The sequence below is a fragment of the Stylophora pistillata genome, chromosome 2, assembly GCF_964205215.1.
Source record: "Stylophora pistillata chromosome 2, jaStyPist1.2, whole genome shotgun sequence".
NCBI classification, from domain to species: Eukaryota; Metazoa; Cnidaria; class Anthozoa; order Scleractinia; family Pocilloporidae; genus Stylophora; species Stylophora pistillata.
The window spans coordinates 56676258-56694660 of NC_142520.1; the positions used below are offsets into that span (position 1 = coordinate 56676258).

An 18403-nucleotide genomic window follows, 5' to 3' on the forward strand; every position below is an offset into this window, starting at 1 on the left:
CAAATTCTTCTCACTAGTATCTATGGAAAACAAATACGGTATATATTTTAACGCAACTTCTTGCGCTGCACGAAGAACATCAGCTTGTAAAACATAGTCATCCTAATGCACCTGATAAGGTCAAAATGTTAAAATGAAAAAATTAACAAATCTGACTGCAAAGTCTAGCTTTCATCTACAAGTAGAAGTGATCTGCATTCTCTGTTGCACAAGCTTCCTACAGGAAAATATTTATCTTCGTATTAAGGGACACAATCATGCAACTGCGAGACACGAAAACTATATGGCCCAAATGGAATAGTTTTCGAAGTGTCGAAAAACTAGTTTTTCCCTAATCAATTCATGAAAAAATAAAGAGAAAAATATTGTATCTTTGGAAAACAAATATGATATACATTTTAACGTAACCTCTTGCGTTGCATGAAGAACATCCCCTTGTAAAAGATAGTCTTCCTAATTCACCTGATAAAGTCAAAATGTTTAAATGAAAAAATTAACAAATGAACAAATCTGACTGCAAAGGCCTACGCTGGGACCTTAAGTTGCCTTAAGTCGCCTTAAGTCGCCTAAAGTTGCCTAAATTCGCCTTAAGTCGCTCCTGGGTACGAAAATGTTAGAAGGGTTTCACCCATCCCAATTGACCCCATTCGCCCCACTCTAATCATATTGTGTTTATTGCAAGGGATTCTGTAAATATTATATAAAATCGCTTTAAGTCGCCTTGAATCTCCTAAAGTCGCAACGTTTTTTCTACCAATTTGCTTAAGTCGCCTTGAATCGCCCAAAGTCGCCCAAAGTTAGAAAGAGAGTCTTAAGCACTCTAAACAACAAACGTGTCTAGTTACAATGATAAGGTTGAGATCGGACGTCAGCATTATCAGGCGCCTCTGGCAGCCGCTTCAGTCCATGTAACGACCTCACCTTCCCTCCCATCCCACCCCAAGGGAGGACATCCACCACACAGTAATCTCGTGCGTGGGAATTTAACGTCTCCTACCCCTAACCCTGCAGGAGACGGGGCCTACGGTTTATTCGTCCTTATCCGAGAAGACTTGAATATCTATCCGTTTCTTGATATAATAGAAAGGTAGAAAATTCTCCTCACTTATTTAAAGACCATGAGTATTGGTCCTGCGAGTTAAGTTACGGCGACTTAAGGCCCCAGAGTAGGCCTCTGCAAAGTCTTCAACCTCGTTCCCAGGGTCTCTCAACTTCCCGTCCAATGGAATTGATCTGCATTATCTGTTGGATAAGCTTCTATAGGAAAATATATATCTTCGTATTAAGGGACACAATCATGCAACTGCGAGACACTGAAAACTATAGGCCAAGTGCAATAGTTTTCGAAGTGTTGAAAAACCAAAAACAATTTGATAATGGTCAGGCAAAACGAAAGCTGACATCAACTAAGCCAGTAATAACGCAAAGTAAAAACAGTGACCCTTGAAAGCGGTGAAAATAAGAGCAACCAAATCGAGATTGATTTCAGTTTTGCATCTAATGTTTTGATAGGGTGATGCGCATGTAAAGTTAACTAAAAAAGTAGAACTATTCTGGATAATCGACATAACGCAATTGAAAATTGCTCTAAGATCAAAGGGTTCAGTGATGGAGACGTACTCTTACATGTTCGTCAAATCACTAACTTTAATATGCGTTGTTTTTTTCTGTCTGAACTTCTAAGTCACGTTACAATGCCAACTGGTTCTTTTGATAAAGACACATCTCCTTACCTGTAGGTAACACTCTCCAAACTGGTAGGGTCAACATTTCTCAGACTCTGCAGGGTTGGAGCTGCAGCAGTGCGTGTTCACCTTCTCAACACTGCCGACTGCCTCGTTGCACAAACGTTGTATTCCCCAAGACATTCACTGGATCGGGGACGGTAAGTACTAGTCGGTGATCCGGAACACTTCAAGGCACCATCCAAAAGCGCCATGTAGTAATGAAAGGTCTTCGGTCGAGCAACACTCAGGGAATATTAGCGTCTTTCCACTCGATCGATGTCATTTTTTGACCAATCTCTAGGTCCACTCGATTTTGTTGATCCCGTAACTTTGTCAACTAAATCTATTCCACTTTACTTCTCCCCACATGAAATACGTTTCTTGTTTTACCTGAGCTCACCAGCTCGTGTCTCGCTTTAAGAGGTCAGTGTAATAAGCTGATCTTTTCCTTGCTCGGTTGCCACAGCGCCAATTGTGACCACATTTCCCTGGATAGCACTCATAGTATCCTAATAACTTCAGTTTGTGTTTTGACGTAAGATATTTCGTCGTAATTAACACTCTATTTGGCACCGTAAATTAAAATTCCAGAGATTAAGAACGGGCATCGAAAGACAAATTAGACACAATTAACTTTGAAGCTTTGGAATCTGAAAAGACGAGACACCTCTGGCACGTACGCTCCAGAGAACAGCACGATACGTGGACTGTTTGAGAATGTTGAGTTATTTCGCTTGAAATGCGTGTACAAGTCAATCTCATTATCATCAAGTAACTGATAATGCCTTGCGCGCCCTGGCTTCAAAATTGCAGGTTAACGTTCACGTGACGGTCAGCCATGGTGAGGCGTTCTCACGCGTCCATTCACCGTCAGCTATGTGGGTTAAGTCGGTTACTACACGTGACTTTGAAGTGTGTGCTCGTGAGTCTGGCATTGGATCAAATGGTACAGGAATCATCAACTGGTTGGCTTTCCAAGATCATCCACAAATGACGCGTGGTAGTGTTTCTTTTAGTGGAATATGGACAACCGAAACTAAGTGTGACAAAGTTACCTTCTCACAGGTAAGAAGAAATAAGGAAATAAAAAACAAAACTGAGGTCAAACCCTTCTGAGCATGTTCTACCCTAATAAGAAAGACTTTAGACCAACTTGCAAAGTGAATCCCACCATTTCATGTGGAACACATTTCCATGCTCATTTAAACAGGCCACTCAATGCTCAGAAATTTCGGTGGTGGGTTGTAAAGTCCAGACCTTGCAAGGTAAAGAAAGGAAGATTTAAGAAAGATTTCGAGCTTTTCGCTCTCAGCCAATGAAAGACAAGATATCCAACATATAAACCTTTAACTTGTGGCCATGATATGTTGTCTAGCTGAATGGTTTTTATTGGATCTAAGGTGAATTTACTCCATAGACATAAATTCATATATGATCCAAAAACCTTGCAGAGTTTTCTTGGAGGACCATCCGTGTTTGTGTCAGCTAAGTACACACGTGACACAAAGCCAAATGACGCTATGTATGTTTGGTTGGAAAATGTAAATTCCAGAAGTTTCGAGGTGTGCATCCGGGAGTTCCTGCCCTTCGATGGAAAACATCGAGACACCATTGTGGTAAGAGATACATCTACTGTAGTTTTTGTGGGTGAGCGTGTAAGCTAACTTTACTGTTTTCTTCTTTTTGTTTTTTTGTTTTTTCTAGTCTGATAACCTTATACTTTGTTTGACGGCAACTCATGCTTTGCATTCATTTATTCCAGGACTGGTTTGCATTTGTTGGCAATGGCTCTGAATTTAATTTTACGCTGTCAGGAGAAGCAGATTTTCCAAACAGTAACCCGCCAACGGCTGAAGACAATTATGGATTTTGTCAAGTGATTGAAATCTAGTCTCGTTTACTGTGAAGTTTGAGGAGCTATTTCAAGGTAAAAAAAAACCTTCGTTTTCAAAACAGAGCTGAGCTACTTAGTACCATACAGATTTTCTCTCCTATAAATTTGTTCTCTCTTTAATTTTTACAGGAGGTGCAGTTCAACACAACCTTTTATGCCTCACCTGTTGTCCTTGTGTCTGTGCATCATTTGTACAACCCTCAAGTCAGCATGAAAAGCCTTGTCTCACCCAAAAATAACATCATATCAGCCTGGGTTGAGGTAAATGATCGCTCTGATTTTATGGTTGTTATTCTGCTGTTGTTTCAACTTGTGCTCTCTGGTCTCTGTGTAGGAAGTTAGCCCCACATCCATGAGGATTTGTGTCAAAGACTTGAGTGGAACAGGAAGCAAACACGACCCTCTGTCTGTTAGCTACGTCGTTATTGGAGGTTTGGGTTCAACTTGAATGTATCAGTGCAATTATTTGATATCGTTGCATTGGTGTCTTTCTTTAATTATGAGTTAACTATCATTTTGCTTCACATTCACAGATCTCGATCCCTGTCTAAATGTGTTCTGCCCATCATTCGGAGTCTGCAAAACTTACAGTGCCCATGAAGCTCGGTGTGTATGTGACGACAACTGCCCGTCGTATAAAGACCCTGTCTGCACGGAAAATGGAACGACATATGACAATGAATGCCTGTACAAATTGAGCTTCTGCAAGGGACTGGACAATAATACCTTGTATCATCCTGGCAGCTGTGAGGGTAAGGCCTTATTACTACGAGAAGAAACTTTGTCTTCCACTAACAACACAGACACAGAATTTAGGATTTTCAAATGCTGATTGAAACCTCTGGAAACTTGCATGAGGTATAATAGGAAAAAAATTGGTCACAACTGGTTTAGAACTTTAGCGTTTCCAATGTTTACAGGCTTTCCAATCATTCATGGTCGGGTGAAGCTCTTTCGAGTTCCCAAATGGTCAGACTCAAGCTGCAAACTAGTGGTATTCCCACCATACCGCTTCTATCCGAACAAAGAAGTTCAAGTGCAGATCACCCTTAGTCACATGAACCTGAATGACTCCGACACGGTGCATCATGCTATCACATTTTGGACAGAAAAAGTCAACAATCAAAATTTTAAAGTCTGCGCAATGCAATCTGGGAGGAATGGAAACAACTTCAATCCTTTCGCCACCATTGATTGGATGGCGTACCAAGGAGCCCCACCCGAGGGAATGACGGGAAGAATTAAAATGACAAAATGGTGGTCAGGAACGAATTGTGCAGATGTGACGTTTCGAAAGGTAATTTACTATTTAAATAGTTGTATGCATCCAGATAATTCTTTTGTACATCCGGTTTCATTCTCGTTTCATTGGCTTAAATGAGGATAAAAACAACAAATAATACTGATAATAATTTTTTTTTAGTTGATGATAATAACAATAATAATAATAATATTAATAGCAATAAAGTTAAAACCTATTTGCATAACAATCAAATATATAAGAAGAAAACAAGATAGTAACTTAGCTTTCAAAAAAATCTGACAAAAAAACTAGGCTGGAAACTTCTTTACGAGGCTCTCGAGTTTCTAGGAGAGTTTACTTAAGAGCAAAGTAATGCTGATCTCAGCAGCGCAAAGGACACTCTTGCCCTGATCCATGACATGGTAGTCACATAGCTTTCGCCCTTCTTTGTAGCAAGTAGCTTAGCAAGTCTACTATGGTATCGTTCACATTCCATCGCCATTCCACCTGTCTTGCGAAAACCTAATGGCGTGAATGTAGCTTGCTCTACTTCTAACAGGCGGCTTGCGTATTGACGCTTCTTCTCTGCTTCTTGCTGCCTGAATATCTGTTCTGGATCCATATCTCTATAGGTGTCTGCATTTGGGTGGCACACTCTCACATCAAAAAAAGCCGACCTCTGCCTCTCCTCTCCTAGAATCACCTAGCAACTATACCCAGTCGTGCATTAGGGGCGGTGTGAGCTCCCTATTCAACTCTTCTCTTGTGATGTCTGAAAAACTGATAAGTTCGTATGATAAATTCGCCCTGTTTGCATATCATAGCATGATCAAAAATGAAGATGTTCCCGCAAACACAGAGAGAGGGCGTATCAGGAACTTGTCAGCCGTTGTCTGAGTCTCACAGCGTCTCGAAACTCACTCTTGTTTAAATTTAAAATTCATATCTTTAATTGGCAAAACAGTAAGCCAACTAGAAGCACTCTTCTGAGTGACAAGGTCCACATCTCTTAAAGTTTTTCCACAAATCAAGCGCTTCACCTCATCAAGTTTTTACTTCAGATACTGATTTTTCATTTGGCTCATTTCCCGTTGCACAGCGTGTATTTCATTTTCGTCTGGTGGCTCACGCGCCTGTGATTCTATTTGTTGGGCTAATGGACCAGCGATATTAGCCGATGCTACATACTCTACGGCTGCTACTTGACTTGGATTTATTAGGCCCATGCCTCCCATTCTCGCTGGCAACGCCAGCAGCTCGCGTTCAGCTTGTGTTCATTTATTACCTGTAATAGACGGTATTAGGGCATCAGCCATTGCACGCTCCAGAGGCGCGAGTAGATCCTCTATGTCAGGCAGAGTTCTCAGAGAGTACGTCCAGCGGTGTTTTAATCGAAAAGCGAACGCTGGGTAGCAAGCCAGCTGGGGCTGCGACAGAGCAAACTCAGCCAATTTTGTCACTTGCCCTACCCATTCCTCGACTTTATCGTTGACGCACTGCTCAAGATACATACATACATGCATACATACCTCATTTAATGTGGAAAGACGCTTAGCTTAAGAGCTAGTTTACAGGTATTCCACTTAGTACCTAATGAAAACCTAACAACTAACAACGCTAATATCACAGCGGGTAAAATCATAAATTAAATACTGATTAAAAGCTATTTAAAACTGTTATTACAACATTTCCGCCGCAATCAAGCTACTATTAAAACTAACGTTACTAATCTAGTAATCCTCGAAATTTAACGATCTAATTCTGTTTACTATTTCTTTGGTGCCCGCTTTTATTGTAATGTCATTTGAGAGTGCATTCCATTTCTTGGCTGCAAAATATCTCCATGACTTGAGTCCATATTTGGTAGTGTTAACTTTAGGTAAAGATAAGACATATTCTTGGCGCCTGAGATTGTACTTAAATGAGCGTAAGTTAATAAGACTCCTAATTGCCCGTGGTGCTTTGTTCGATATGATGTTATGTGTTGTCAGTAACGTGTCCTGAATTCCTCGAGATTCCATGGAGGGTAGTCTTATCCTATCCAAGAGATGCTGATAAGATGCATGTTTATCATTATAGACATATCTCAACGCCCTTTCATTGACTTTTTCGATTTTTGCAGTGTTTCTTTTTCCGCAATGGTGCCAAACTTGGTTGCAGTAATAAAAATTCGGTAGTATGAACGAACGATATAACGATTCCTTGGTTTTAAGTTGTAAAATATTTTGCAGTCTATTAAGCGCGTTTGTTTGAGCACTCACTTTGCGGCAGATACTCGAAACTTGATCATCAATTTAAGCTTACTATCGAGTACAACCCCCAAGAGGTTAGTCTTTTCTGCGGTTCTGATATCAATTTTACCCGATTGAAGGAGTAGCTTATCTTCTGTTCTGCCAAGGACCATAGCTTGGTACTTTTCCGGATTAGTTCTCATGCCATTTTGAATAAACCATCATCATCATCATCATCATCATCTTTATTTGCCTTATTTTAACAATTAAAAAAATAGTTAATTACAGCGATAACAGTTAGAAGGCGAGGAGACCCAAGAAGCCACCAGGCTTATGGGAGAGCCACCTCACTTAGAATAATAAATGGATATTTGTATCATCCGCATGATTAATACTGAATCCTGCATCGTGTTCTTGCATACGCCAAATCATTAATAAAAATATTAAACAATGTAGGTTCTAACACAGAGCCTTGAGGGACTCCTTTTAACACCCCTTGCCACGTGGAGACGGTGGTGGCAAGCTTCACTCTTTGAGGGTGAGAAGAGAGATAGCTTCGCATTAAAGGTAGCACCTGATCACCTGAGTCATAGAATTTAAGTTTTTCCAGAATTAAGTCATGTGGTAGACAGGTAAAGGCCTTACTTAAATCAATGGCTACTGTGCCAGTAATGTTATGATTAGCAAGATCTTCCTTCCACTGTTCAGTGAGTGCAAGGAGCGCCGTCGGGCACCCATGATATTTTCTGTATCCAAATATAGAATTTATGAGGAATCTTCTCTAAGTGAACTGTCAATTGTTGATGAATAAGATATTCAAAGATTTTAGACATTGCTGGATCTTAGAGATTTCTCGATGATATCGAGGGTTCTTCTGATGGATCGTGATCCTCTTAGGCATAGCAAAGCTGAACGAATGAGCGGAAATGACACCTTGGCTTAAATCCATGACACGGTGCTTGCATAGCTCTCTCCCTTCTTATTTGATACTAGCTCAGCTAAACGTTTATGGTCTATTTTACATTCTGTGCCCATTCCACCTGTTGTACTAAATACTAAAGGCGTAAAAGTTCCTTGTTCGACCTCCATGACCATGTTGGCATACTGACGTTTCTTCTCTCTCTCATGCTGCCTGTAAACTTGCTCGGGAGTCTTTTCGCGGTAGGATTCTGCATTTGGGTGGCATACCCGAACATCAAAGAATGCAGATCTCTGTCGCTCCCAGAAACCTCGGGCGTGTATGTCGAGACGTGCGTCGCGGGCTCTGTTCGAACCCCTATTCAAGGTCTCCCCTGTTATCTGCTGAAGAATCGGCTCCACCTCGACATCACCAGATAATATGCATAGCAGGTCAGCCTATAGATCTTGAAGCTCGTTGTGACGTTGAATCACAAAACCACCCCTCCTGCAGATCATCGCAAGATCCACATCAAAGAAATCTCCGCATACGCAGGTCTTCGGTAGATAATCATAACAATAATAATCATAACAATAATATTCATTATTATTGTTACTATTATAACTATAACAATTATGGTGATAGTGAAAAGACGTTAGGTAAAAAAGTTTGAAACAGACAGCAATTCACTAAACTTTGATATCATTTTAATATTTGACCCCACTGCAAATTAATAATGATTCAGATGACTTTGTCATGATCAATGCAGACCAAACTCAATTTTAAAAAAAGCTGCCAAAATGAAGAAAGATGAGTGATGAGATTGTTTATTTTCATGTGTTCAGGACAAGTTTAAGGAATCACCAGTTGTTCTTGTGACGTCTGATCACCAAAAAAGTGGAAAGGAACACGACGCTGCGTTGATCTGGACAGAAGATGTAACCAAGGACTCGTTCAAGGCTTGTTTACGGGAACTACAAAACTTTGACGGCAAGCATCAGGACATTTATGTGGTATGTGATATGCTTTCTCTCTGTTTTAAAATCGATGAAGCTCTGAGATTAGGGATGTTTTCTTCAGTCTCATTAAGGTATCGGCTTAATTCAGTACCATGCTTGGACCTTTGCATTTCTGCCCAAAATTTGACTAGAATTCTGTTAGTTTCATTCCATTACAATTTTTTTCATCGAATTTTAAGGCATTTTAATGTGTAAAATCATCTGTAACTCATTGAAGAATGCGTTACGGTACTCACTAGAAATAAGTCTTTTTCTTTTTTTTTTTGCACTGGTTCTTTACAGACCTGGTTTGCGTTTGCTAAGTTACATAAACCACTCTTCACTGAACATGGCTCTGTAAACTTTCCAAATACGGATCCACCAACAGATGAAGACAACAACGCTTACTGCGAGGTAAGTGTACAGTGTAAGTCTGAGTCGAGCACTGCGATTATGGAAAATTAGAGTAATTAACGCTGATGCTCAGGAAAACAATTATTCAAGAATTTTCTCCAATATCTGTTTTTCATCTTACTGACAGTTTGTACACTTTACACGAAGTTACAATGCGACACCATCCGTCCAAATATCAGCCAATCACAGCACAACAGCGAGTGGAAACTTGGCGCCAGTTCATAACGGAATATCTGTGTGGATTGAGGTAAGAGCTTTTTACTTGGTAAACCTTAAAACTTATTATATCGGCTTAACAATAATTGCTTGATTATCAAAAGTCATCAAAAAATAGCCATACACTTTTACCCTACTTTCCGTTTTTAACTCCTCTTAAAGGATGTAGTAGAGGACAAAAGAGAGATTTAGCACCACGTTTACGCGAAACTTGAACGGCAAGAGTGACCACGTGACCTTGTTTTTCTCGCTATTTTTTCACGTTTGCCAGTTGCGCTTTGCCGTTTCTATGCGAAAGTGATCTGTTTCACTTTTGCAGTGTACGTGTGATTTTCTCCACTTTTCCTCTCACAGAGTAGAAGTAATGTGCTGTAAAAAGGGAACCAAACTATTCCTTTTAAGTCGTACAAGGGCGCCTTCAAATCCACCGTGAAGTGAACTCACGCGAAGCTAAAGCAGCAAGGTTCACGCTATTTTACCTGAAAGGTGAAAGGCCAAGCTGACGTTTGCCGTTTCGCGTAAGGGCGGTGCCAAATTTCTCAATTCTCGATTAAGATAGAAATGTAGAATTTCTTTATATTATAGAAGAACTTTGAACTATTTGCAGAACATGAATGAGTCTGGATTCAGAGTCTGCGTCAAGGAACTGTACGAGACCAGATATGATCCTGTGTCAGTGAATTATGCAGTCCTATCAGGTCTGTATGCAACCAATATTTAGTAGACGGAGAAGATGCAATTCGGTTCGAAAACCTTGTCACATAGGAATTAAATTTTGTTACTATATTCAGGATTAAATAATGCATTTATTTCCAGACATCTGCAAACCCGGATGGAGCTACTTCAATGGTTTCTGTTATTCTACAAGTGATACCTGTGCAGATTGGACCACAGCAGTAACAAAATGTAGACAAGAGAACTCAGTCCTTGTTGATGTCATCAATAATGAAGAAAATGTTTACATTCAGCATCGCCATAATGGAGATAAATCTTGGTTGGGTTTTAATGACAGATCAATAGAGGGTGACTTTACTTGGGTTGACCATGGACTTGGAAACTTTACAGCCTGGGCCAAGAATCAGCCAAATAATTTAAAAGAAGAAGATTGTGTGCACGCACTTGGTGTGAAATACAGCTATGAATGGAACGACGTGCAGTGTAGTGATTGCCATCAGTTTACTTGTAAGAAAGGTAAGTCAAACATATATAGTTAAAAAAGCTTTTAACATACCCTTTTCACGTGCTTCATGTTTTACAATTATTAGGTTGGTGTATTAATATAATGATTCAGTTTTTTTCTGGGCTTGCCCTGGTTTTGGAAGCGTGAAGCAGCTTGAAATGTTTTCCCCTGTACAAGATGTCAGTCCATCACATATAAGTCGTAGCAGTTTGCCACGTTTCTTTTCAGGACAGTTAACTGATAACAATTTCTACTTTTTGATAGAGGCACTGAGAATACTGGATATCTTGGTTAGGGATACAGAAGGCCTTCGGGAGTCAAATTAAGACAAAATGTTTTTTACACCGCAAACAAAGCATTACTGTTTTAACTAAAGTTTTTCAAAAAGGATATTTTCAAATAATGAAACGCACTCGGGTTATTTACAAAAACCTTTTTTCGAACTAAAAACTCTTTGAACCGCTTGAGTGCAAAAAGCCAATTGTATTGTGACAAAACAAACTAGACTCCCGTAATGTTTTTGTTTCAGTAGAACATCCGGGGTAGTGTTAGTCGCATAAACATCTTCGTATGTCAGTTTCAGGTGTTTACCGTAGCAGGTAGTGAAATAGTGAGTCGAGTTACGCGTAAAAGGAAAAGAGCTTGTGGGTTAAAGCTAGAAAGAAGCCTGGCCGTAATAGCCAGACATGGAAGGATTTCGATGAAGAATGGAGTAAAATCTCGACGAATCGGACAAGGGCTCGTGGTATGAACAGTCTTTGCTGCTCGCCTATCGAAAAATTCTGCCTCCGCCTGAAACTTGCATCGGAAAGTGGTGAAGAACCAAAGTAGATTAGCAATCCTGCGTGAAGAGTCTTCTGGGCCTCCGCTCCAGTGTTTCTATTAGCGGTCGGCATTTCGAGTTTTTCAGAGTGTTGACATAACTTGGCATGTGGTTCACCAAAAGCGTGAGATGTTTGAAAAACTTTGGAAGCGAAAAAAACCCTCTTCGTTTTTACGCGGGTGTGTCTTCTTTGGACGAATTAATAGGGTATGAAATCTTTTCGTATCGACTCGAAATTTGGTCCGAAGGCTCCCATGATATCAATCTAAAAAAAACGTGTGGGGCTTTTCCGTTTTTTAAAAGTGATATCCCACGATGGTCTCCGACGTAACGCGTATTGGAAAACTTTTGATAACCAAAATTCACAGATGGATTGCAAAGCAACCACTAGGAATATGTAAAGAAACCCACATGGTTTTTAAGACCAACCCATTAGGACTGGAACTGTGCAGAGGTTTTACTTGTGTGGGTAGATTTGATACCCGATTAATTTGCTCAAAGAAACATCGTCCGTTTCGACCTGTCCCACCTTAGTCGCTTTACGACTGCATCAAGTCAAAACGAAACAACTTTTGCTAGAAAACACATTTCAAAATCTTTCCATTGATATATAGTTTATGTTGGTTACACTTTAAATAGCGCGGTAACAATCTTTTTCCCTAGTGCCTGGTATTAGTTTCCTCGCGCGGGGAACAAGTCACTCTTGCGCCACGCGCGAGAGAAACGTGCGAAAGAAGCGCGAGACTAAGGTGGCTCGTACCAGTTTCCTCGCGTGGGGAACAAGTCCCTCTTGCGTGACGCGCGCGAGAGAAAAGTGCGAAAGAAGCGCGAGATAAAAAGATGAAAATTCGAAACAAAGATTGCGGTGCGTGGAATTTTTTCTACTTTTGTGAGAAGTTTACCTAAGAGCTTGTATTTGATGTGTTGAGCGGCTACTGTGAATGCAGGAGATAGAAACTAAGATAAAGAAGACGATTTTCGGAGAAGTAAAGGTTTCTTCACTTCACATTTAAAAGAAATATTCAACCGATATGAACTCTTGCGACGGCGAAAAAAGAAGAACTCAAGTGAAGGATAATCTACCTGAAGTGGATGAATACTTTGAAACTTAAAGGAAAATAATTAACAACTATTCACCGAAGTGGAGGTGGTTAGTGGTGGATATTTACTGAGCCACGAAGCGGCGAGGTAAATATCCACAGCTAACCACCGACACTGAGGTGAATAAATGTTTTAGTATATACTAAAACAGTGAGATAATATACACCACCAAAAATTTATTTTAATTCATACATTCCAGCAACGATTCCAACATTTTCACGCGCGGAAGTGAACAAGTCAGGTTACGCAAGATTAATTTGCATTTGTAAACAAAACCTTTCTCATTGGTTTTTATCGATAAACTCCGGGTTAAAAACTTACACCATTACCTTTAAACACGGCCAAATCAAATTTAGTCGCTTTCTTTGTGTTTTCAGAAACTGCTTCGTCGTTAATTTGAGTAATTTCTTCGCTTGTCACGGATGCAAACCGGGACGCCATTTTTTCCCGAGTTAATCGGAGGTAAATAGCAAAGGATATTCGGAGTTTGACTAGCCAATCAGAGCGCGCCTTCAACGCTATCCACTGTTTTATTATATACTAATATGATATAGCCAGAGGTCGTGTGTAGGATTTTTAAGATGAGCCCGGGAGGCTGTCTTTGACAGCTGTTTAATGATTTTCTTAATTAGCAGTAAACGTCTGTAAACATCAGGTCGTAGGCGCGCGCGCGAGCACACGCAATTGTCAGCGGTAGTTATAACAGATCATGAGCAGATGTCGATCTTATAGAATCCAGATTTGTAAATGCGCAAGAACGCGTGTGGAAATTGCTAAACTCACGAAAGCAATTGCATGAAAACAAGTCCGGTGACCCCTTCTTTTAAATGTTCCAATATGATATTAACGTCGAAAGGAATAATTAGAAAAAAAAATAGAAAATTCTACGGAAGGAAATTTGCGATGTCTCAAAACTGCCTTTTTTCTAGATTTTCTGAAATTCCTCTCCGTAGAATTTTTTAAAAATCTTTTTGCATTTTCTTTTTCAAGTGCCAAAAGCAATCACTGAAAAAAATCATGGGGTCACTGGGTCAGTTAAAAAGGTACTCACATATCGGTCCCGCTTGTGCCAGGGCGAAAGTTTACCAAGGTTATTCAAAACTTACAAAGAACTGATTAAAGGGACGCTAAACTTGCCTTTTATATGCGCGTGCTGACGCTGAAAGGTCCGATTACAAAACCAATAGAAATACAGAAAAACAGATAGGCATTGTTACTATGTGGCTATCTAATATCATTCTGAAATTAGTCAACTAATCAATAATGAATCAAAAAATGAGCCTTCTGGCTAATGTCCTTAACAGTATTCTTTCAAAGTTACAAACCATCAAAAAGATGAAAACTGGTACCAGCCAACTTAACCATGTCAAACGACACAATAATTTATTGTGTTACAATATTTTCTCAACCGACAGAAAGATACAACTCCTACCAACTCAACTACTTTTATTATTAACTGACGCAATAATCTTACTACGGAGCGATACCAATAACCAATACAATAGCTATCCTCTTATCCTAAAGCCCTCTATAAAACTATAATCTCAGTGTACTACTGCATAACTCACGGTTGTCTTCAAAGATCCAAGTAACGTATTGATGTCCACTTAACTTTTTTCAACGTAGCCTTCCACACGGCTGACGATTCCAATAACAGTAAATAACTCCAACAACTTTCTGTAGTCGGGCTCTGTAATAACACTAGCTCCTCTGGGCCCTTCGTGACAACACTAACTCACTGAAAAAGGTCTGACTTTAACCGATCGCGACTCCCTTATACATGTTTTTCAGAATGTCCTTGAACATTTTAGGGATCTGTAATACAACTATTCTTAGTATCATTACATTACTATTGCATCATAACAAAATATGCTGACTAAGGGTTCTAGAGAGTTCCATTAAAAAATTCTCAAGGAGTTAGGATGACTAAGCGTTCCAAAAACGTCTTTAGTTCTATTTTTAGGAATTATGTAACACAACGCTCTCCATAACAATTGTGAGACTCAAATTTGACCCTCTTGCTACGAGTTTCAGCTGTACAGTCTGACGTTTTTGTGAAATAGTTAGCGTGGAGGTGTGAGAGGTCTGGCCAGAACTTTCGAAGGTCTTCTAAGAGGGAGTGGAAGGCGTGGATATCAGCGATACTCCTAATCAGTTCCGGGTACGGAAATACGCGTTGTCAGTAAGAGGGAAACTAGGTTTGAGGGGCCTAACTTAACCTTTTCTGTTTCTTCTCTGTTAAAAGTGTTTACTACTCCATTTTATATCATTACTAGACTTAGATGAATGCCAACATGACCTGAATTATTGTCACAAGCTGGCCACGTGTACAAATGAACGTGGCTCGTACAAGTGCAAGTGTAAAGCTGGATATCTTGGAGATGGATTTGATTGTTATTACTATGCAGGTGAGATGTGTTGAAAAACAACTTGAAATACATTTTTATAGCCCTTTATGCCCAAAACTTTTAAGAACGGAAATATTTTAACTTTAACAAGAAACCGTCGGCTAAGCAGGGAAGTGAAAGTTTTGGTGTTTGTACTCCGCTCGAGATTTTAACCGAACTCTGGCTTTCTTATCAAACTTTGATAGGAAAAGAGCTGATTTCAAAATCTCCTCTGAGCCTTTTATTTATCTGAAAAAATAATTTTGGAAGATTGTTTTTCATTTTATTTTTGCATACATGAAAACTGTATTCCGCATGTGATAATTGAGTTCAAAATTCATCCCATTCCTATTGTACTGATTAACATAACTTCGCAGAAGTAGACAAGTTTCCTGTCTCAGGAACCTCAGTAGTTTATGCTTTGCATCACCAACGAATTTTCTTATGTTTAGTTGCTTGCTGGTGTTGTGTCAATGTTCGACATCTTTACACATTCACATGTAAAAATGTTATGGCAATGAAACAAAAAGGGGGTCAAAGGTGAAATAAACCGTGTGCTCCGTCTCCTGCAGGGTTAGGGGTAGGAGACGTTAATTTCTCGCGCACGAGATTACTGTGTGGTGGATGTTCTCCCCTGGGGTTGGATGGGTGGGTTTACTAGGCCCGTAGTTATTGGCGCAAACTGTTGCGGTGTCCCTGCCTGTCGGCGAATCTAATAAACTAAACTGAAACTGAATAATATTTATTTCCTGTTTTAAGGCCTGGGTTATTCGGCAATATTGGCAAACGATGACACTTACCTTGGAACCCTGAGCAGTTGGTTAAGCCCTGTTGTGCAGAGCCAGTCTTCTTACTGGAAGGGCTGTTGGCGAGCAACAGTGGATGGTTGGGCCAGCACTACCTTCCACTCATTGTGTGACAACAAAGGGCCGACAGTGACCATTGTCCGTGTGGGAAAATACATCTTTGGTGGATACACCAGCACGTCATGGAGTAAGTGCATGACTGATCAAGTTTGCTTGCCTTTTCTCTTCGCTAAAATTAAAATCTAAGAATATATCTGGTCTCTACCTTGAAAAACAAAAACAAAAACAAAAAAAGAAAACAAATTATCAAACAGGCCCTTTATGTTTCGAGTTGGTGTTTTTGTACGTGGCACGATAAAACTGTGTAAAGTTTAAACCCCATGTTTAGATAAAGTATGTTATGTTATTTTACACCAAAATTAGATAACAAAGCATTCAGTTGAAGCATCGAAGAGCAACTGAAATGGCTAGGTGCGAATCAACACGTGTTTAAATACGTTGCTCTAATAAACGAGACTTGTAGTTTCTGGTATAACCTTAAAGGTAATTATTTCAAAATAATTGAAGCATCACAGTTGGAAATAGGTGAAATAACTGCATAAAAATGAATTGTGTGATTAAAAATCCCATGATATTCAATCTGGAAAGTTACTAGATTAAAACGTAGACGTGATTTTGCAGATAACGCAGAACAGTCCTTATACTTGTAAAATAAAAAAAGGAATAATGTGTCCACGGGAAAAAAAGCCGAGTGTGTATGGCTGTCTAAAACTTGAACAAAATATTTTTTTTCATTTTTCTCTCTGAATTAGCTTCCAGTTGTGCGTACCGGTACAGTTCATCGGCCTTTTTGTTCTCATTGGTTAACAAGCCAGGCTGGCGACCAGTGAAACTGTCTCAGACAGGAGTGTATGGTTCCCATAATGCTTATTCCATGTACGGTTGTTACGACCGTGGTCCCTCATTTGGTAACGGACACGATTTTTACATTAACAGCTACGCCTCATCCAATACAAATTCCAACACAGACCTTGGATACACCTACAGTCCACCAGCTGGCCACAGTCGTGACAGCTCCTTCACCAAATCATTCCTGGCAGGAAGTCATTATTTTCAACCTGATGAAGTTGAAGTGTTTTATGAAACTACTTGAAAAGAACATGTCGAATCAAGTGTAATAAAAAAAAAACGCTCATGATTTAAAAGCTAAAAAAAGTTATTTCAGTAAATTAAACTGTCTTATAATTTGCATGTTTCCCTTGCAGACTCCACATCGTTTAAAAGGCTTGTTACGTAAAGCAGATTCAGAGTAAACATGATGAAAAGTTATAGAAGGAATAAACGAATTCAGAAAAGGTCTTAATCAGAATGTTGACACGTATCGGTGAAAATTAAGATAATTAAAAATATCTCTTTTCCTTCTCATACTTGCTGAAACAATTGACAGTCATATGTACACTTATGCGCGCGCGCATGACCGCAGGATTACCGTGACATTAACTAGCGCTGCGCCAAAGACATATCTGTTTACCATCAAGCTACGCATGTGCGTTTGTCATTTAGGCAATTTTGTAATCGACCATTTATAGAGGTGACACTAGTTCACGTTTCATCGTTAAAAAAAATTACTTTTACAATAAATGGTATCGCAAAGTACTATCATTAACTTAATTCCAATGAGAAAGACTCATTAGCACGACATTTTCAACATCTAGTGACTTTCGATTTTTCAATTATCCTGAGAACAAATAAAACTGGTTTTAGTTTTTGGAAGGTTCGAGAATTCGGTATTGAAATCAAAGTGTTTGAATAGGAAAGAGAATTCGAAGCCACGTGCCCTCGAAGTCTCGAGGAACCCAGCGTAAATAGCGTAGCCACGATTTCACGGCCAACGTTGCTTCCGTGACGAATGGTTCGAAGGGATCTGGCACTAGTCCGCGCATAGGCCTCCCAATCGTGAAATTTTAACTTTCACTTTCATTGATTTGCACCTTACAGTCTCTTCAACTTTTCTCTCTGCTTATAGTCACTGTTAGAGATGATTTTAACCAGGAGCAAAGGACCGTTCAAATATCATATAGACAAAGACTGCATGATTCAATCATGCAATCAATGAAGCGTTATTAATTCTCTGTTAGGAAGCGAAACGGGAAATCCAAACAAACACTTTAATTCCCACACGGTAAACTGTAGACTCACAGTAAACGACAACGACCATTAAACAAAACTGCTACTCGATAAACAAAACTGCTACTCAATAAACTAAAAACTTTTCAACTCCCTCTAAAAATTCGCACACGTCAAAATTAAAAGGTCCGCGTGATTTGCTTACGATATTATTAGCCTACGTAGTCCCAAAGCACGCGCACGCGAGTCGCACGCAAAATATCAGTACTTATTTTTTGGTATCAGTGAATTTGCAGGACAGCTCCGTTCTGGGTGAAATATCGACATATAAAGATTCCGCAAGACGAAACTTTTTAGG

At 39.6% G+C, this 18403-nt stretch overlaps 1 protein-coding gene across 1 annotated transcript in view; it reads left to right on the forward strand.

Moving 5' to 3' along the window:
- The window catches only part of LOC111337607 (uncharacterized), a 23519-nt gene extending 6021 nt beyond the window's left edge, over window positions 1-17498 (forward strand). The window contains exons 2-17 of the mRNA XM_088748638.1: window positions 1740-1885; window positions 2541-2792; window positions 3179-3343; window positions 3490-3603; window positions 3751-3882; window positions 3956-4052; window positions 4155-4373; window positions 4542-4918; window positions 8839-9006; window positions 9295-9405; window positions 9533-9652; window positions 10229-10319; window positions 10438-10812; window positions 15002-15133; window positions 15872-16105; window positions 16731-17498. Coding sequence (XP_088604764.1) covers window positions 1740-1885; window positions 2541-2792; window positions 3179-3343; window positions 3490-3603; window positions 3751-3882; window positions 3956-4052; window positions 4155-4373; window positions 4542-4918; window positions 8839-9006; window positions 9295-9405; window positions 9533-9652; window positions 10229-10319; window positions 10438-10812; window positions 15002-15133; window positions 15872-16105; window positions 16731-17071 — 3074 coding nt within the window. The 3' untranslated portion in view covers window positions 17072-17498. The remainder of the gene's footprint in view (window positions 1-1739; window positions 1886-2540; window positions 2793-3178; window positions 3344-3489; window positions 3604-3750; window positions 3883-3955; window positions 4053-4154; window positions 4374-4541; window positions 4919-8838; window positions 9007-9294; window positions 9406-9532; window positions 9653-10228; window positions 10320-10437; window positions 10813-15001; window positions 15134-15871; window positions 16106-16730) is intronic.
- The last annotated feature ends 905 nt before the right edge of the window (window positions 17499-18403 follow it).